This window comes from Oryctolagus cuniculus, chromosome 11 (genome assembly GCF_051225735.1).
Source record: "Oryctolagus cuniculus isolate XC-2025 breed Fujian yellow rabbit chromosome 11, ASM5122573v1, whole genome shotgun sequence".
NCBI classification, from domain to species: Eukaryota; Metazoa; Chordata; class Mammalia; order Lagomorpha; family Leporidae; genus Oryctolagus; species Oryctolagus cuniculus.
The window spans coordinates 56363924-56381610 of NC_142877.1; the positions used below are offsets into that span (position 1 = coordinate 56363924).

Here is a 17687-nt window from a genome sequence, read left to right on the forward strand (position 1 = left end):
GATCAGAAGAGGAGTGGGGCTGGAATGCAGGCAGGAGATGTGAGCGTGCCACACAGCATCTCAGCCACGAGGCCACATACCTGCCCTTGCTTCGTCTTTTCAGTTCCCTTGAAAAATCTTCCAAAACCTTATCCCAATAAAATAAGCACAAAAATAGCAAAGCAAGATTACCAAAACAGAAAAGTAATGTGAATTCTTTGTAGTTTGTCCTGTATTACAGGACAGACAGAATTGAGTGTCCCTGAGTCAAAAGCACCAAATACAGTAGCATTTTCTTTAACAAAACTTAAACCAGTGGGCCACTTTTGTATCACAGCAGGGCAAGCCACTGCTTGTGACAATAGTCTCCTGTATCAGAGTGCCAGTTTGAGTCCTGTCTTCTCCGTTTCTGACCCAGCTTCCTGCTAATGGCATCTGGGAAGGCAGAGAAAGATGGTCCAAGTCCTTTGGCCCCTGCCAGCTGTGTAGGAGACCAAGATGGAGTTCCTGGCTACTAGCTTTGGCAGTTGGGTGTTGCAGGCAGTTGGGGAGCGAACTAGCAAATGAAAGATTCTCTTTCTTCTCTCTCTCTGTCTTTCCCTCTTTCAAGTCTCTCTGCCCTTCAGATAAATAAATAAATATTTAAAAAAAACAAAACACTACATCAGCATTGTGTGTACCCAGTAAAGTTGCCACCTGCAATGCCAGCATTCTATATGGGCACTTGTTCGAGTTCCAGCTGCTCCACTTCCATTCCAACTCTCTGCTAATACACCTGGGAAGGCACCGGAAAACGGCCGTTGGGTTGGCACTATGGCATAGAAAGTTAAGCCTCCTCTTATAGAACATCCCACATGGGCATCAAGTCAAGTCCCGGCTGCTCCACTTCCAATACACCTTCCTGCTAATGGGCCTGGGAAACAGCAGAAGATGGCCCAAGTACTTGGGCCCCTGGGCCCACATGCGAGACTTGGAAGAAGCTCCTGGCTGCTGGTTTCGGATTGGCCCGAGTATACTCTGGCTGTTGCGGCCATTTGGGGAGTGACCAATGGATGAAAGATCCCTCTCTCTTTCTAACTTCACTGTTCAAATAAATAAATGTTTAAAAATAAAATAAAAAATGACAACCAAAACTTCACCTTCATACATTTAAAGAAAAAATTTTGGGTCAGTGTTATGGAATAAAGGGAAAAGGTGCCATCTGACATGAGCATCCCATATGGGCGCCGGTTCTAGTCCCTGCTGCTCCTCTTCCAGTCCAGCTCTCTGCTATGGCCTGGGAAAGCAGTGGAAGATGGCCCAAGTCCTTGGGCCCCTGTATCCACATGGTAGACCTGGAAGAGGCACCTGGCTCCTGGCTGCAGATCGGCACAACTCCAGCCATTGCGACCATTTAGGGAGTGAAATAACGGAAGGAAGACCTTTCTCTGTCTCTCCCTCTCGCTGTCTGTAACTCTACCTCTCAAATAAATAAATAAAATATTTTTTATAAAATATTATTTATTTGAAAGGCAGAATTACAGAGAGAAGAAAAACAGAGAGAGAACTTCCATCCACTGGTTCACTTCCCAAATGGCCACAATAGCCAGGATGGAATGGGTTAAAGCCAGGAGTCAGGAGCTTCATCCAGGTCTCCCTCATGGGTACAAGCTCCCAAGAACTTGGCCCCTCTTCCACTGCTTTCCCAGGCACTTTACCAGGGAGCTGGATCAGAAGTGGAACAGCTGGAGCTTGAGCTGGCACTTAAATGGATTTTTTTTTTTTTTTTTTTTTTTTTTTTTTTTGACAGGCAGAGTGGACAGTGAGAGAGAGAGACAGAGAGAGAAAGGTCTTCCTTTGCCGTTGGTTCACCCTCCAATGGCCGCCGCTGCAGCCGGCGCACCGCGCTGATCCTGGCAGGAGCCAGGAGCCAGGTGCTTTTCCTGGTCTCCCATGGGGTGCAGGGCCCAAGCACCTGGGCCATCCTCCACTGCACTCCCTGGCCATAGCAGAGAGCTGGCCTGGAAGAGGGGCAACCGGGACAGAATCCGGCGCCCCAACCGGGACTAGAACCCGGTGTGCCGGCGCCGCAAGGTGGAGGATTAGCCTATTGAGCCACGGCGCCGGCCCGGATTTTTTTTTTTTAAGATTTATTTATTTATTTGAAAGGGAGAGTTACAGAGAGGCAGAGACAGAGGTGAGAGAAAAAGAGAGGAAGAGGTCTTCCATCCACTGGTTCACTCAAATGGCCGCAATGGCTGGAGCTGGGCCAGTCTGAAGCCAGGAGCTTCTTTTAGATCTCCTTTGTGGGTTCAGGGGCACAAGGACCTGGGCCATCCACTAGTGCTCTCCCAGGCCATAGCAGAGAGCTGGATCAGAAATGGAGCAGCCGGACCTGAACCAGCGCCGACATGGGATGCTGGCACCGAAGGTGGTGGCTTCCCCTGGCTTGCCACAGCGCTGGCCCCATGGATTTTATTTTTAAGGAAACAATACTTTCTGAAAATAGGATGGGTGTTTAGCCTAGTAGTTATGATACTGGTTAAGATGCCTGCACCAGGGGCCAGCGTTGTGGCATAGCAGGTAAAGCTGCCACCTGCAGTGCTGGCATCCCATATGGACGCTGGTTCATGTCCCAGCTGCTGCACTTCCGATCCAGCTCTCTGCTATGGCCTGGGGAAACAGAAGATCACCTAAGTCCTTGAGTCCCTGCACCCGTGTGAGAGACCTGGAGGAAGCTCCTGGCTCCTGGCTTCGGATCGGCCCAGCTCCGGCTGTTGGTGGCCATTTGGGAAGTGAACCAGCGGATGGAAGACCGCTCTCTCTCTCTGCCTCTCCTTCTCTCCCTGTGTAACTCTGACTTTCAAGTAAATAAATAAATTAAAAAAAAAAAAAAAAAATCCCTGCATCCCACCTTGGAGTACCCAGATTGGGCTCCTGACTTTAGCTTCCTGCTGATGCAGACATTGGGAGGTAGCAGTGATGGCTCAAATAATTGGGCCTCCTGCTGTGCAAGACCTAGCTTGAGCTCCTAGCTCCCAACTTCGCTCCCAGCCTTTGAAGGCATTTGTGCAGTAAGCCAGAGGATGGAGACTCTGTCTGATTTTCTTTGTCTCTATCTGCCTCTCTGTAAACTGCCAAAAAAATACTACCTAAACTTCACAAGCACGTTGAGCATGGTTATCTCTTGAAACAACAAGAAATAACTTTGGTTAAATTGATTAAAGAATAGAAAAGCAGGAATGAACAAATACCCAGTAAAGGGCAAACCTACAATTTGAATTTTGGGAATTTGGAGCCAAAACTAGCTGGATATTTATCTCTTTTGTTTTACAATGTACGTATGTATTGGAAAGGCAGAGTTGCACAGATAGTAAGGAGAGATTTTCATTTCTGTGGTTCACTCCCGAAATGGCTGCAACAGCCAGGTCTGGGCCAGGCCAAATTCAGGAGCCAGGAACTCCATCCCACATGGTGGCTAGGTGCACTAGCAGGGAGCTGGATCAGAAGCAGAGCAGCTGATATGTGATCTGAAGTGGGATGCTGGCTCCCAGAAACGTTTTTTCAAAAATGAAAGTTCGTTTCGGGTTAATTTCGGGTGGGTTGGGTAGTTGCGGTTGATACTTTTCTCTCTAGAAAGTGTAAATCAGGTTGTGTTCTTGCAGGGCCTCTGGAGATCCTGGCAAGAAAAAACAGCATATTTGCCACATTCAAGGCTGTGGCAAAGTATATGGCAAGACTTCACACCTACGGGCACACTTGCGCTGGCATACAGGCGAGAGGCCATTCATGTGTACCTGGTCCTACTGTGGGAAACGCTTCACACGTTCGGATGAGCTCCAGAGGCACAAACGCACACACACAGGTAAGCAAGAGCAGTAATAGACCAGAATGGAAAGGTACAAAATGTGCGTATGAAGCAGCTCCACTTTCTGAGCAACTTACGTTTTTGAAACTGAAATATGTATTTGGGTCACGAATAGAATTGGAGTTAATCTGGAAAACTTCAGAAGGAAGGAGAGGCCAGTGCTGTGGCATAGAAAGTTAAGCCTCTGCCTGCAGTGTTGGCATCTCAAATGTGCACCGGTTCGAATTCCAGCTGTTCTACTTCCAACCCAGCTCACTGCTGATGCACCTGGGAAAGCAGTGGAAGATGACCCAAGTCCTTCTCTCTATGTATCTCTGCCTGCCTGCCTTCCTTCCTTCCTTTCTTTCTTTCTTTCTTTTCTTTTCTTTTTTTTTTTTTTTTTTTTTTTTTTTTTTGACAGGCAGAGTGGATAGTGAGAGAGAGAGACAGAGAGAAAGGTCTTCCTTTTTGCCGTTGGTTCACCCTCCAATGGCCGCCACGGCTGATGCGCTGCAGCCGGCCCACCGCACTGATCCGAAGCCAGGAGCCAGGTGCTTCTCCTGGTCTCCCGTGGGGTGCAGGGCCCAAGCACTTGGGCCATCCTCCACTGCCTTCTCGGGCCACAGCAGAGAGCTGGCCTGGAAGAGGGGTAACCAGGAAAGAATCCGGCGCCCCGACCGGGACTAGAACCTGGTGTGCTGGCGCTGCAAGGTGGAGGATTAGCCTAGTGAGCCGCGGCACCGGCCTGTATCTCTGCCTTTCAAATAAATGAATCTTTAAAAATAAATTTAAAAAAAGAAGGAAGGAGGGGCCAGTGCTGTGGTGGAACAATTTAAGTCTGGGTCTCCTAAACCAGTATTCCATGTGGGCATCAGTTGGAGACCATCCTGTTCCACTTCCAGTCCAGCTCCCTGCTAATGTGCCTGGGAAAGTGGTGGAAGATGGCCCAAATCCCTAGGCTCCTGGCTTTGGGCTGGCCCAACCCTGGCTGTTACGGCCATCTGGGGAGTGAACCATTGGATGGAAGATCTCTCTCTCTCTCTCTCTCTCTCTCTCTCTCTCTCCCTCCCCCTCCCTCCCTCCCTCCCTCCCTCCCTCTCTCTCTCTCTCTCTCCCTCGCTCCCCTGCTCTCTGAACTCTGCCTTTCAAATAAATTTTAAAAAGGAACTAGGTTTCGGCCGGCGCCGTGGCTCACTAGGCTAATCCTCCGCCTTGCGGCGCCGGCACCCCGGATTCTAGTCCCGGTCGGGGCACCGGATTCTGTCCCAGTTGCCCCTCTTCCAGGCCAGCTCTCTGCTGTGGCCAGGGAGTGCAGTGGAGGATGGCCCAAGTGCTTGGGCGCTGCACCCCATGGGAGACCAGGAGAAGCACCTGGCTCCTGCCTTTGGATCAGCGCGGTGCACCGGCCGCAGCGCACCGGCCGCGGCGGCCATTGGAGGGTGAACCAACGGCAAAGGGAAGACCTTTCTCTCTGTCTCTCTCACTGTCCACTCTGCCTGTCCAAAAAAAAAAAAAAAAAAAAAAAAAAGGCTGCAACAGCCAGGACTGGGCCAAGCCAGGAGCCAGGAACTTCTTCCTGGTCTCCTACCTGGGAGCTTGGGCCATCTTCTGCTGCTTTCCCATGCACACTAGTAGGGAACTGGATCAGAATTAGAGCAGCTAGGAGTCAAACTGGTGCCCATGGGATGTTGGCGCTGCAAAGGGGCAGCCCAACTCCCTATGCCACAATGCTGGCCCCTCAAGTGGGATTTTGAAAGAGGAGGATTGATCTCATTATTTTTAGTCTCTGTGTTGCCTCCCAGCCTTTTACCTATGGTTCTTCTCCAAAAATTGGAAAGAATTCCGGTCTTTTTCTGCCTAATACTGTTTGAAGGCAGTGAATTAGCAGTTTCTCTCGCTCTCTTTTTTTTTTTTTTTTTTTTCCTTAAAGATATATTTATTTATTTGAAAGTCAGAGATTGTCCATCCACCATTCACCCCTCAGATGACTGCAACAGCTAGGGCTGGGCCATGCTGATACCATGAGCTTCATCTAGGTCTCTCACATGGGTGGCGGGGGGCCAGTCCCTTGGGCCATCTTCTTTTGCTTTTCCCAGGAGCATTAGCAGGGAGCTGGATCTGAAGTGGAGCATTTGGGACTGGAACTGACGCCCATATGGGCTGCAGGCATTACAGGTGTTAGCTTAACCCGCTATGCCATAACACCGGCCCCCTTATTATTAGTTTCTTTTTCTTCTTTCTTTTATTTTTTTTAAAAGATTTCTTTTTAAAAGAGTTATAGTGGGGGCTGGCACTGCCGAAAGCAGTAGAAGATGGCCCAAGTGCTTGGACTCCTGCACTCACATGGGAGACTCAGAAAAACCTCCTGGCTTCGGATCAGCGCAGCTCTGGCCATTGCGGCCATTTCTGGGATGAACCAACAGAAGGAAAACCTCTCTCTCTCTCTCTGCCTCTCCTTCTCTTTCTGTGTAACTCTGACTTTCAAATAAATAAATAAATCTTTAAAAAAAAATAAAAGAGTTACAGGGAAGTGAGAGAGAGAGATATTTCATGCATTCACTCCGCAAATGGCCACAATGGCTGGGGCAGGCCAGATGGAAGCCAGGAGCTTCTACTTCTCTAATGTGGGTGCAGGAGCCCAGGAACTTCGGCCGTTGTCTGCTGCTTTCCAAAGCACATTGGCAGGGAGCTGAACCAGAAGTAGAACAACCAGAACTCAAACCAATGCCAGTATGGGATGTCAGCTTTGCAGGCAGTGGCTTTACCCAGTTTGCCAGCCCCTAGTTTCTTATCTTCTTTCTCTTCTTTACCTAGGTGAAAAGAAATTTGCCTGTCCTGAGTGTCCTAAGCGCTTCATGAGGAGTGACCACCTGTCAAAGCATATCAAGACTCACCAGAATAAGAAGGCAGGCCCAGGTGTTGCCCTGAGCGTGGGCACTTTGCCCCTGGACAGTGGGGCAGGTTCGGAAGGCAGCGGCACTGCTACCCCGTCAGCCCTTATTACCACCAATATGGTAGCCATGGAGGCCATCTGTCCAGAGGGCATTGCTCGTCTTGCCAACAGTGGCATCAACGTCATGCAGGTTGCGGATCTGCAGTCCATTAATATCAGTGGCAATGGCTTCTGAGATCAGGCACCCGGGGCCAGAGACACATGGGCCATACCTGTCAACCCTGGGATACAAGGTAGCATGGGTCCAAGAGACATGTGGGAGAGTGAAGCCATGAGGCATTAAAATGCATGGTGGTGGAAGAGTTGGGGAAGGCAAACGAGAGAAGCGATGGGGTCCCGGCACCCACTTGTGTGTCATCAGTGCCTTTCTGAAGGCGGGAGACATTAGTGAACATTCTGCTGATGCCACCCTTTGATGAGTGTTTGACCCTGGTTTCTTTTTACACTTCTGACCCCAGCCTCTCCTTCCTGCGTTTCCCTTCTCAGCTCTCTCATGATGGATCCCCCCTTTCCTAAAGCCATCATGCCTTGATAAATATATATGATCATTGAAATACTTTTTAACAAAAAAGATTCTATATTATATATATATTATATATAAAAAGATATATAGAGATGCATTCACAGGGGTTGGCTGGGAGGAGGAAGGAGACCATTCTGTGACCAAAATACCTTGGTCATTTTTTTTATATTGCCTTATTTTCCTATGGCTGAGCCTTGTTGTGACACATCAAGCTTTTCTGTGGATGTTGTCTTGGCTACCCACCAGATTAAGCGTTCATATCTTCAGCTTTTAGTTTAATTATACAAACATAATGTTTTTCCTTTCTTAATTTTGTATTTTTATTTGGGATCAGCTTCTTGCACTCCTTTCCTGACTCCGCCCTTTCTGTCTGCCCCTCTCTCTCCTGGTCACTTCACACTTTGTGTTTGATAGTGATCCCTAGGTGAGGCACTTCTGTCCATCTTTTCAAGACATTAGTCCCAGCAGCAGAATGGAAAACCTTAGAACTCAGGCTGATGCTTGAGGTAGCTGTGGCGGGAGTGCTCAAAGTACTACTGACGCAGGCACCTTCTTGGTGCCGGAGAGTCAAACGCATCTCCCCTCACTAGCTGCTGTAAACCTGAAGAATCGGAAGCCTTTCTGTGGAACTACACAAGAGATGCTTTGAAGGTGATGATCTGAAATCAGTTTGCTTAAACTTTAAAAAGTGGTCAGATGATAGATAGAAGCCTTCAGTAAGAAAAAGATGTGTTCAGAAGAGGAAGTGACTCATAGGAGTCAGATTCAGAAGTTAGTGGAGTATTTGGACTTGGGCACCATTGTCTTCCAGGGTAACACTAAGCCTTGATGTGTGGAGCTCTGAGTTCAGATCCTGAAAGGAAACATGCTTCCTCCTGAACACCCCCCATTAGTTTCTTTTCCATTCTGTTGTTAAGAAGCATCAGCCAATGAATGTGTTCCAGGTTTCCATTCTGCAGAACTCCAGAGCATGTCCTAGTGGCAAGACAGTTGTTCTTAGGATCTTTTCCCCAGACTCTTCCTTGTATGTACTTGGGTGGTTCCTAGGGGAAAAAGAAGCATGCGATCATGGGAATGATAGCCCAGAACAAAAAGAAATCTTGTCTTACCACTGGTTTATAGGAGAGATTGGGAGAAACCATCCTACTTTCTCCGTGGCCTGATTCCAGAAGAGACTGATCCAAAAATTATAGCGGCAGGGAACTCTTAGTGCGTTTGGCACTGAGATTTAAATGCAACCAGAGTTGTCCTCAAGGCCCAGCCATTAAAAAGCATTGTCTCTCTTGACCTTCTGGTATCTTGTTAGAGAGCTTTTCACTGTGAGGAAGTGTGGAAATGGCTGTGTGTATGTGTGTAATCTGTTAGGTTGGGGATAGGTTTATTGTTAGCCAATATGAAAAGAGACCTGCAATAAAAAATAACCCTGATCTGATAGAAAGTGCAGTGTTTGTGGATGACTGTGTGTGAGTGTGTGTGTGTTCCTGTATATATCTACATACAGATGAGAAATTATATTTGAAATTGTTGGAAAATAAATCAAATTCAGATCAAAATGCCTTTCAGGCCCATTACCTAGAAATCTACCTTAAAACCTGGGTATGTTCCTGAGGTAATTTCTCTGCTTTTGCTAAATCATTTACAATTATGAACGGGGGATATTCTGCACTTTTTAAAGAAGGAACTATTTTTGTGTTTGAAAGTGAAACCAACATCCAGAGCTATAGCAGAGTTTTGTCCTTTTCTTACGTCTTTTTTATCTTGGCTACAAAAGATGATGCTATGATTCTACTATATATTTTATATAAAATTCACCCAGATTAGATTTTGGGTAAGTTTATGTTGTTTAACCTGAAATATAATAACTGTTAATACTCTATATACTAGTTCACTCCTTTCTCTGCAGACTTCTTATACCACTCAGGAACTGTTGCAAGGAACTTGACCCAGTGCAGATTCTGTTAGTGCTGAAGTAAAAGCCATCCATGCCCAGCCACTTTCACACTCTTTATCCCCACTGAAAGGCAGAACTCAGACCTGTTATTTTATGTCTGTAATCATGTGCTTTGGCATATTTTGGAGGAAAGGGGCAGGATCAACTGGAGTGAGCAGTGTTTTGCTAGAGCATTTCAAGGGATGGAACCTTCTCCAGTATGAAATTGTTAGCTACAAACTAGGTTAACAATGCAGGAGACTGCAAGCATTGAGGTTATTTGATGATCTCTCTCTCTCTTGAATGAAAAGCTGCTGGTTTACCCTCAGCCCCCTTCATTAGCATTACCACGAGTGAACTGATAGCCACTTCTTTCCACTTGCTCTGTTTACCTTACTACCAAGCAAGCTCCTGACCTGGGTCTCTTGTTTGGGCCCCTTGTCTTCCAGCAGCTGTGAGTCACTCGGTCTCCTCCATCGCAAGTTGGGAGGCTGCGTTCTGTGAGCAGGAGCTCCTTACTGAAAAGCCCCTTTCCCAGAGCTTTCCAGCCAGCAGAAATTAACTGACATGTATGTTGATTCTGAAGTTTTTTTATGAGTTTTTTTTTTTTTTTTAATTAATTTCTTCAATGACCAAGCCTTCCGAGGCGGGGGGTGCCCAGAAGAGGGGTGCTGTGAAAGCACTCACCCCCTTGCCCTTTCGGGGCTCCCAGTCGCATTGATTCGCTCACCCTTTGACTTTCTCACTTTTTACCCACAGCATCGCCCTTCAGGGCTCCTGGCCTGCACTCTGTCTGTGGGTGCTGTTCAGAATGCAGTTTAATGGAAATTTCTCAGCTCGGTTTTAGGATAAATAGAACCCTTGATCCCAGAAAGTGTAGACTGAGTGTGGGGTAAAGATTATGATTGGGGGAGGGTTGGAGACAAAAGCTGTAAATTACTATGGCTGATTTATTTCTACTATATACATATATATATTTTTTGCTTTTGTATATCCTATATAGGGAAGTAAGCGTATTTTTTTAACAAATCTGAGAAAGCACTATGAACTGCAGGTGTTTGACTGTCAGAGTATATTTTGTATTGTTAATATCTTCACATTGTGTGAATACTGGAAGCTGCAGATCTTTGCTAGAACGCAATAAATTTATATACTTTTTAAGGGGTTCTTCTGGGGGTGCTAATCAGGCCCCTGTTATGCTTTGGGGGAGCCCTGGTGCTACTTGCGTAGTTTTCCTTCAATTTTAAGTACCCTGATGCCTTTTGAACCTTGGGATCAGATCAGAATAATTTTGGAGATCAGGTACCAAGGAAGAGAAGACAGTTTTGCTAACTCAAGTGGAGGTCCCTTTGCCTAGCTCCTCTTCCTCTGGCTGAAGCTGGGTAGCCTCCGGGGGTTGGAAGGAGAAATGTGGAATCTCAGAGTTTGATCTTCACTTAGAAGGGAACCAGTAACTTCCATGCAAGGATGAAAGGTGGCAGCGGTAGCTTGGGGGAGAGGGAGGAGGAGATGGCACTGCTCCAGCCCCGGAAAACCTTGCTTTTGAAAACTGCTGATAAGATAGGGGCAGGTTATTGCTTTTGTTTGGGAGACTGTGTTCTCTCTCTAGTGCCTCTCTTGGCTCTACTCTGGGGGTGCAGACCTCCTCTGGGAGGATGAGCAGACCAGCTTTGAGGTTGACCTGTTTCTTTTCTGTCTGCCTTCCCGAAACACCAGCCCCCCGGAAGACATTAAGCAGCCATAGGCTTACGTTTCTTTTCCCTCTTCAGATTTGGCTCACTTGCCTTAGATTGAAGATTGGGAAAAGAAAAAAAGAGGGAGTGCATTGCTTCATTTCTCCCCTAAATCTTCTCTACTCTGACCTCCTCAGGTCCCAAAAGACACCTTCCACAACCTCCTATGTAAAAAAAGGAGAATTTCATCCTACTTTGCCCTTCTTCCATATGAAAGAGCCCCAGCCTTCTTTGTTTTTGCTAAGGGAGTAGAAGTGTGGTAATTAGTCTCTCATCTCCCCCAAGTCCCAGCTCAGTAAGGAGGGTGGGGTTTCAGATGAGGTTAGGCCGCTGCTGCAGGCAGTGAAGACTTTGTTGATAGCTCCCCTGGGCTGTGTGTTTTCCTATATTTCGCCTTCAGGAATTACACTGTGCCTTCTCCGCAGGGGAATGGGCTTTGTCTCGCCAGCCCTCCACTTCCCCAGTAACTGCTCTTGAACAGTGTGGACAAAGGCGGGTCTTCATATTTTTGATCATCCCTGTTCCCCACTGACATCCTGGAACCCTTTTCTAGAGTTTAGGACACAAAGACTTTGAGGAGAATGTGCTGAGATTGACCTGAGGAGATCCCTCCTACACACACCAATGGCAGCTGCCCCAGGGCCTGCTCCCTCTTCCCAGGTCTGACATCCTCTGGGGGCGAGGGGTAGTGCTCCAATCTCTGGTGCCTAAAACAAGTTAATTTTTCTCTTAACACTGGCAATAACCAGTCTCCATACCACTGTTGCCTTTTCCTGATAATCTCACACTGTGTTATCGGTTCCCATCCAGTTGTCACCAGGGCTGTGTGGGTAAATGCGTTTAAATGCTCCCATCCTGCTCTTTCCCCCTTCACCCTCGGGTGTGTACGATGCTAATCTTTGACCTTTCAGTTTCTTCCTGCTCCTCTTGTCTCTTCCTTTCTTGTCTCTCCCCCCTACCTTTTGTCTCTGGGTGTTTTGGGGGCGCTTTTTTTTTTTTTTTTTTTTTTTTTTTTTTGGCCTTTTGTACAAAGATTAGTTTCAATGTAGTCTGTAGCTCCTTTGTAAACCAATTAAAAAGTTTTTTTTAATAAAAAGCTGTCTCTGGTGTATTGAGGGGGGTTGGGAATGGGTAGCATTCTAAACTGAACAAAGGTTTCCAACTGTACTGGTGTTTTCCCATACATGTGCAGTCATCGTATACTTAACTTCCAGGTACCAGTTTCACAATCAGATCAGTGCACCACAACTTCATAGAGATACGGACCAACGAGAGGAAGAGAGGCAGCTCCAACTTTTTTTTTTTAAGCTGCTGATTCTGGAATAATTTTGAGTGTAGAGAAGTTGCAATGATAGAGTTTCTATATAGTCCTCACCCAGTTTTCTCCCTTGTTGACATTACTGCTGTGATACAATGACCAAAAAAAGTAGAAGCTAACACGGGCACGTTATATTAGTTGAACTGCAGACTCTGGGTGTCCCCAGTTTTTCCTTTGATTCCCTGTTTCTGTCTGGGGTCTGCTCACTCTGATTTACCGTGCCTTCCCAGTCTCCTCTGGACAGTTTGTTATTCTTTCCTTGTTTTTCATGGCCTTCGCAGTCTTCGGGAATATTGAACAAGTATCCTATTGAATATCTCCCAGTCTGGGGTTGTCTGGTGTTTTTGCTGACTGTGAAACTTACTTTATGGATTTTTTGGAATACCATAGAGATGAAGTGCCCTTATCACATCCTGTTAGAGAGTAAGTGGCATCCACTTAACCTTTCCCATGATCATCTTCATGAGTTTGTTAAATTGGCATGTGTCAGGTTTCTAGCTCTGAAGTTAGGATTTAGATATGTATTCATGTATAGTTCCTACATGGGTTGCAATCAGTCACTGCTACTTTTATTCAGTTGCTCACGTTGTCCCAGTGTTGGCCTTTGGGAGCTCCTCCAGGTTGGCTCCTGTATATCTTTTATCTGCTAATATTTTATTTTTCTTGTTTGCGAACCATGGAAAGAACTCCCATCTGCTGGTTCACTCCCCAAAGGCCCACAGAGTGTGGGCTGGACTGAAGCTGGGAGCCGAGAATTCAGTCCAGGTTTCCCATGTGGGTGACAAGAACCCAATTGCTTGAAGCCATCACCTGCTCCCTCCAAAGGTCTGCACTGCACAAGCAGGAAGCTGGAGTCAGGAACCAGAGCCTCATAGAACACAGGCATTCCAGGATGGGATGAGGGTATCTTTAATCTTTACTAGGCAAAATGCGAGCAGGCCCTCCCCTACACTTTTTTAGGATATTTATTTGAAAGGTAGGAGAGAGCTTCCATCTGCTGGTTCACTCCCCAAATGGCCACAACAGCCAGGGCCATTTGTGCCAGGCCAAAACCAGGAGCCAGGAACTTCTGGGTCTAGTGTGGGTACAGGGGCCCAAGCTGCTTTCCTAGATATATTAGCAGGAAGCTGGATGGGAAGTGGAGCAGCCAGGATTTGAACCAGCACCCATAGGAGCTGGCATCACAGGCGGCTGCTTTACCCACTATGCCACAGTGCCAGCCCCTGGGCTTCCTTTTTTAGTTTTGCCACTTGGGTTTTTTTAAAGGTTTATTTATTTATTTGAAAATTACAGAGAGTGAGGGAGAAACAAAGGCCTTAAATCTGCTGGTTCACTTCCCGAATGGCTGGAACTGCCAGGGCTGAGGCTAGCCAAACCAGGCACTTCATCCAAGTCTCCCACATAGGTGTCAGGGGCCTGAACACTTGAGCCATCTGCTCTTCTGCGGCCATTGGCAGGGAGCTGGGTTGGAAATGGAACAGCCGGTTCACAAATGGGTGCCTATATGGGATGCCCACATCACAGGCGGTGGCTGTACCTGCTGCGCCACATCACCAGCCCCCAGATTACTCTCTTAAAATACTGTATAATGAAAAATATGCCTCCTCATCCACCAAACAAGATTTGTCCCCCACCCCACCCTGAGGGACCTTATCATCCTGCTTCATACACACCACGGTTCTACTCCGGAGCCTTCGCCATGCATCCCACTCACCATCTTTTTCTTTTTTTTTTTTTTTTTTTTTTTTTTTTTTTTTTTTGCCAGGCAGAGTGGACAGAGAGAAAGGTCTTCTTCCTTTTGCCGTTGGTTCACCCTCCAATGGCCGCCGCAGCCGGCGCACCGTGCTGATCCGAAGGCAGGAGCCAGGATCCAGGTGCTTCTCCTGGTCTCCCATGGGGTGCAGGGCCCAAGCACTTGGGCCATCCTCCACTGCACTCCCTGGCCACAGCAGAGAGCTGGCCTGGAAGAGGGGCAACCGGGACAGAATCTTGTGCCCTGACCGGGACTAGAACCCGGTGTGCCGGCACCGCAAGGCAGAGGATTAGCCTATTGAGCCACAGCGCCTGCCCCACTCACCATCTTTAGGGTTTGGTTTTGTTTTTAACGCTGTCTTTCTGATAACATAAAACACTTTAGGTTCATCTTGTATTTCCCCTGCCCCAGACCAAGGGTCAGCCATTTCCTTAAGGAGCTTTGTTTTATTGGAGAATGGGATTTAGATACAGGATCCGACATACTCTGTGTTTGGTTAATACTAGCCTGTAGCTAACATTAAATCTGGATAGCGGTCCCTTCTGAAATTGAAGTTATTCTGACAGGCTTCGCGGTTGTCCATCAGGCTCTGATTTCATTTTCCTACCCAGCCTAGAAATCTTCAGTCAACTGTTAATACCATGGGTACCAGCGTTCTCAATTGTTTTGCTCATTCCATTCCCTGTGTCTGCTTTGTCAATACTCAGCACTGGGTAAATTCAACTAGTTGATTTCCTTAGATAGCCATAACAAAATAACATTTTCACATGGGTGTGTGTGTGTGTGTGTGTGTGTGTGATTTTTGCAGCCTTAAATGAGCCCCTAATTGTGCCATTTATTCAGTAAACATAAATGGCACGATTATTGAGCCTTTTCTGTGTATGGGATGTGAACTTGAGCCGAGGATAGAAAGTTACATACAACAGGCCCTGCCACCAGGACTTCATGTCTGGGAGGCTGGCACTGTGCATGGTAGGTTAAGCCTCTGCCTGCGACGCCAGCATCCCTTGTGGGTGCCGCTTCAGATCTCAGCTGCTCCTTTTCCTGACCAGCTCTGCTGATGGCCGAGGAAAGCAATGGAAGATGGCCCAGGTGCTTGGGCCCCTGCACCCACATGGGAGACCCTGAAGAAGCTTCTGATTCCTAGCTTTAGATCAGCCCAGCTCCGGCCATTGTGACTATTTGGGGAGTGAACTAGCAGATGGAAGACCTCTCTCTTTCTCTGTAACTCTGCATGTAAAATAAAATAAATCTTTGAAAAAAAAATTTTAATACTTCATAGTGTGGAAGTTAAGACAGATTCCATTAATTGCTAGTTTTCCAATCCTGACCTCATTTTCAGCAGATGACTTGTCTCTTAGTTCATGGATAAAATGGAAGTGTGTTTTCAAACTTTCCTCTTCTCACAATACAAACACTAGACAGGGAACTTCAAAATGTTTATGGGAAAATGGAATTAAAAGATGAGTTTTGGATTCCGGGTTAGGATGCCCACATCTCATATCAGAATGCACGGGTTTGGGGCTGGTGGTGTGGTGCAGTAGATTAAAGCCCCTGCCTGCAGTGCCGACATCCCATTTAGGTGCCAGTTCTAGTCCTGGCTGCTCCACTTCGGATCCAGCTCTGTGCTATGGCCTGGGAAAGCAGTAGAAGATGGCCCAAGCATTTGGGCCCCTGCACCCTCGTTGAGACCTGAAAGAAGATTCTGGCTCCGACCATTGGAGCCATTTGGGGAGTGAACCAATAGATGGAAGACTCTCTCTAACCCTTTCAAATTAATTTTTAAAAAAATGCTCCCCAGCTCCACTCTTGACCCCAGCTTCCAGTGGGGACACAGACGACAGTGATCCCTCAAATAAGTGGACTCCTGCCGCCCACGTGGGAGCCCCGATTGCTTTCTGGCTCCTGGCTTCTGCGCAGTCCCAGCAGCAGCAGGGCAGGCATTTAGGGAAGGAACCAGCAGATTGGATGGGAGCTTCTCTCAGCCCCACCTCCCTCTTTAAAAAAAAGTTTTTCCAAGATGTTTATTTTGGTGCCAAACAAAATTTGAGATCAGTGAATAGTTTTTCCGTAACTTGTATTTCCATGGATGATTCGAAGACTCCTTCTATTTTGTTCTTTTTTCACCATTTGGTAAGCCAGACCCGCTACGTGTGCTCTTAATCGTGTTTCTTTTGACTTTTTTTTCCTTCTTTTTTATATTTTCCTCTTTTATCCTTAGTCCCTCCTTTGGTTCCCTTTGGTTAGCCTGGCAGCCTGTTTGAGTCCCCTCTTCCTTCCCCCATTTTGAAAAAACCTCGAGCTTCTGATCTAGTTCCTTTCATTTCCAAAGTTCCTACAGTAGTTTATGTTCATTTTTTTTTTTTCTTCCAGGATGCACTCCTTAGGCCCCTGTTTGGCACCCATTATTTACCAAGACTTTTTTTTTTTTTTTTTTAATTTTTTGACAGGCAGAGTGGACAGTGAGAGAGAGACAGAGAGAAAGCTCTTCCTTTGCCATTGGTTCACCCTCCAATGGCCGCCGTGGCCGGCGCATTGCACTGATCTGATGGCAGGAGCCAGGTGCTTTTCCTGGTCTCCCATGGGGTGCAGGGCCCAAGCACTTGGGCCATCCTCCACTGCACTCCCGGGCCTTAGCAGAGAGCTAGCCTGGAAGAGGGGCAACTGGGACAGAATCCGGCACCCTGACCGGGACTAGAACCCAGTGTGCCGGCGCCACAAGGCGGAGGATTAGCCTATTGAGCCATGGCGCCGGCTAAGACTTTTTTCTAAAAATTAACATCAGCAACCCAGTTGCCAGCCCCAGTCATCTTTGAGTAGCTGGTCCCCTAGGCCTCTCTGCGGCAATGTTCCGTTCCTTGTTCCTTCTCCCCCTTAAGTCCTGTCCACTCTTACCTAAATGATGACAGCTCCCAAACCTTGAGTCCCAGCTTTTGTCTTGTCCTGGATACCTGCTGGACATTTTCATCTGGACGTCCTGCACGTGTTAGAAGGACAGTCTTCTGATCCATGTCTCACTTAACAGTATCACCTAGCCCTTGAACACTCACACTTGAAACCTCAGTCGGCCTTTAGTGCTGTCTCTGAAGCGTTAGTTATTTGGGAGGCAGAGCAACAGAAATTGGAAAGAGAGAAGGGCGCTTTGATCTGCTTCCCCAAAATGCCGACAATAGCCAGGGCTGGGCCAGGCTAAAGCCAGGAACCGGGAACTTCACCCAGGTCTCTCACGTGGGTGATAGACACCCAGGTACTTGACCATCATCAGCTGCCTCCCAGGATGCACGTTAGCAGGAAGCTGGATCAGAATCAGAGGCAGAACTCGAATCCAGGCACATCAGTGTGGGAGTCCCAAGTGGCAGCTTAACCCACTGTGCCGCAGTGTCCACCCCACGGCCTCGGTCTCCCTACTGATCTCCCTGAGCCCCATTCAGCCACTGTCGTGTTGCTGCCAGGCCCCTGCCTAAAATCCTTTGCTTTTTACAAAAAGGCTAAGCTCCTGGCTGCGGGATTGGAAAACCTCTCCAGTCTGGTGTGGCCCCAGTCTCATACCGCTTTATTCTCACTTCCCTCACCCGCAGCACAGTCTGCTTTGTGTTTATATCTCCGTGCCACGCTCGTGCTCCTTTCTGGGGTTATGGAAATACCCTCCTCTGAAGCCCTCTCTGGGCACTC

The 17687-nt window shown here is 47.4% G+C and overlaps 1 protein-coding gene across 8 annotated transcripts in view; it reads left to right on the forward strand.

Annotated features, from left to right (window-relative positions):
- Positions 1-12040, forward strand: part of SP1 (Sp1 transcription factor) — a 41494-nt gene extending 29454 nt beyond the window's left edge. For all 8 annotated transcript variants that reach the window (XM_070052296.2, XM_070052295.2, XM_051845553.3 and 5 more), the window contains 2 exons: positions 3624-3823; positions 6620-12040. In XM_070052296.2, the coding sequence (XP_069908397.1) occupies positions 3624-3823; positions 6620-6933 (514 nt within the window). In that variant the 3' untranslated portion in view covers positions 6934-12040. The remainder of the gene's footprint in view (positions 1-3623; positions 3824-6619) is intronic.
- Positions 12041-17687: the final 5647 nt, after the last annotated feature.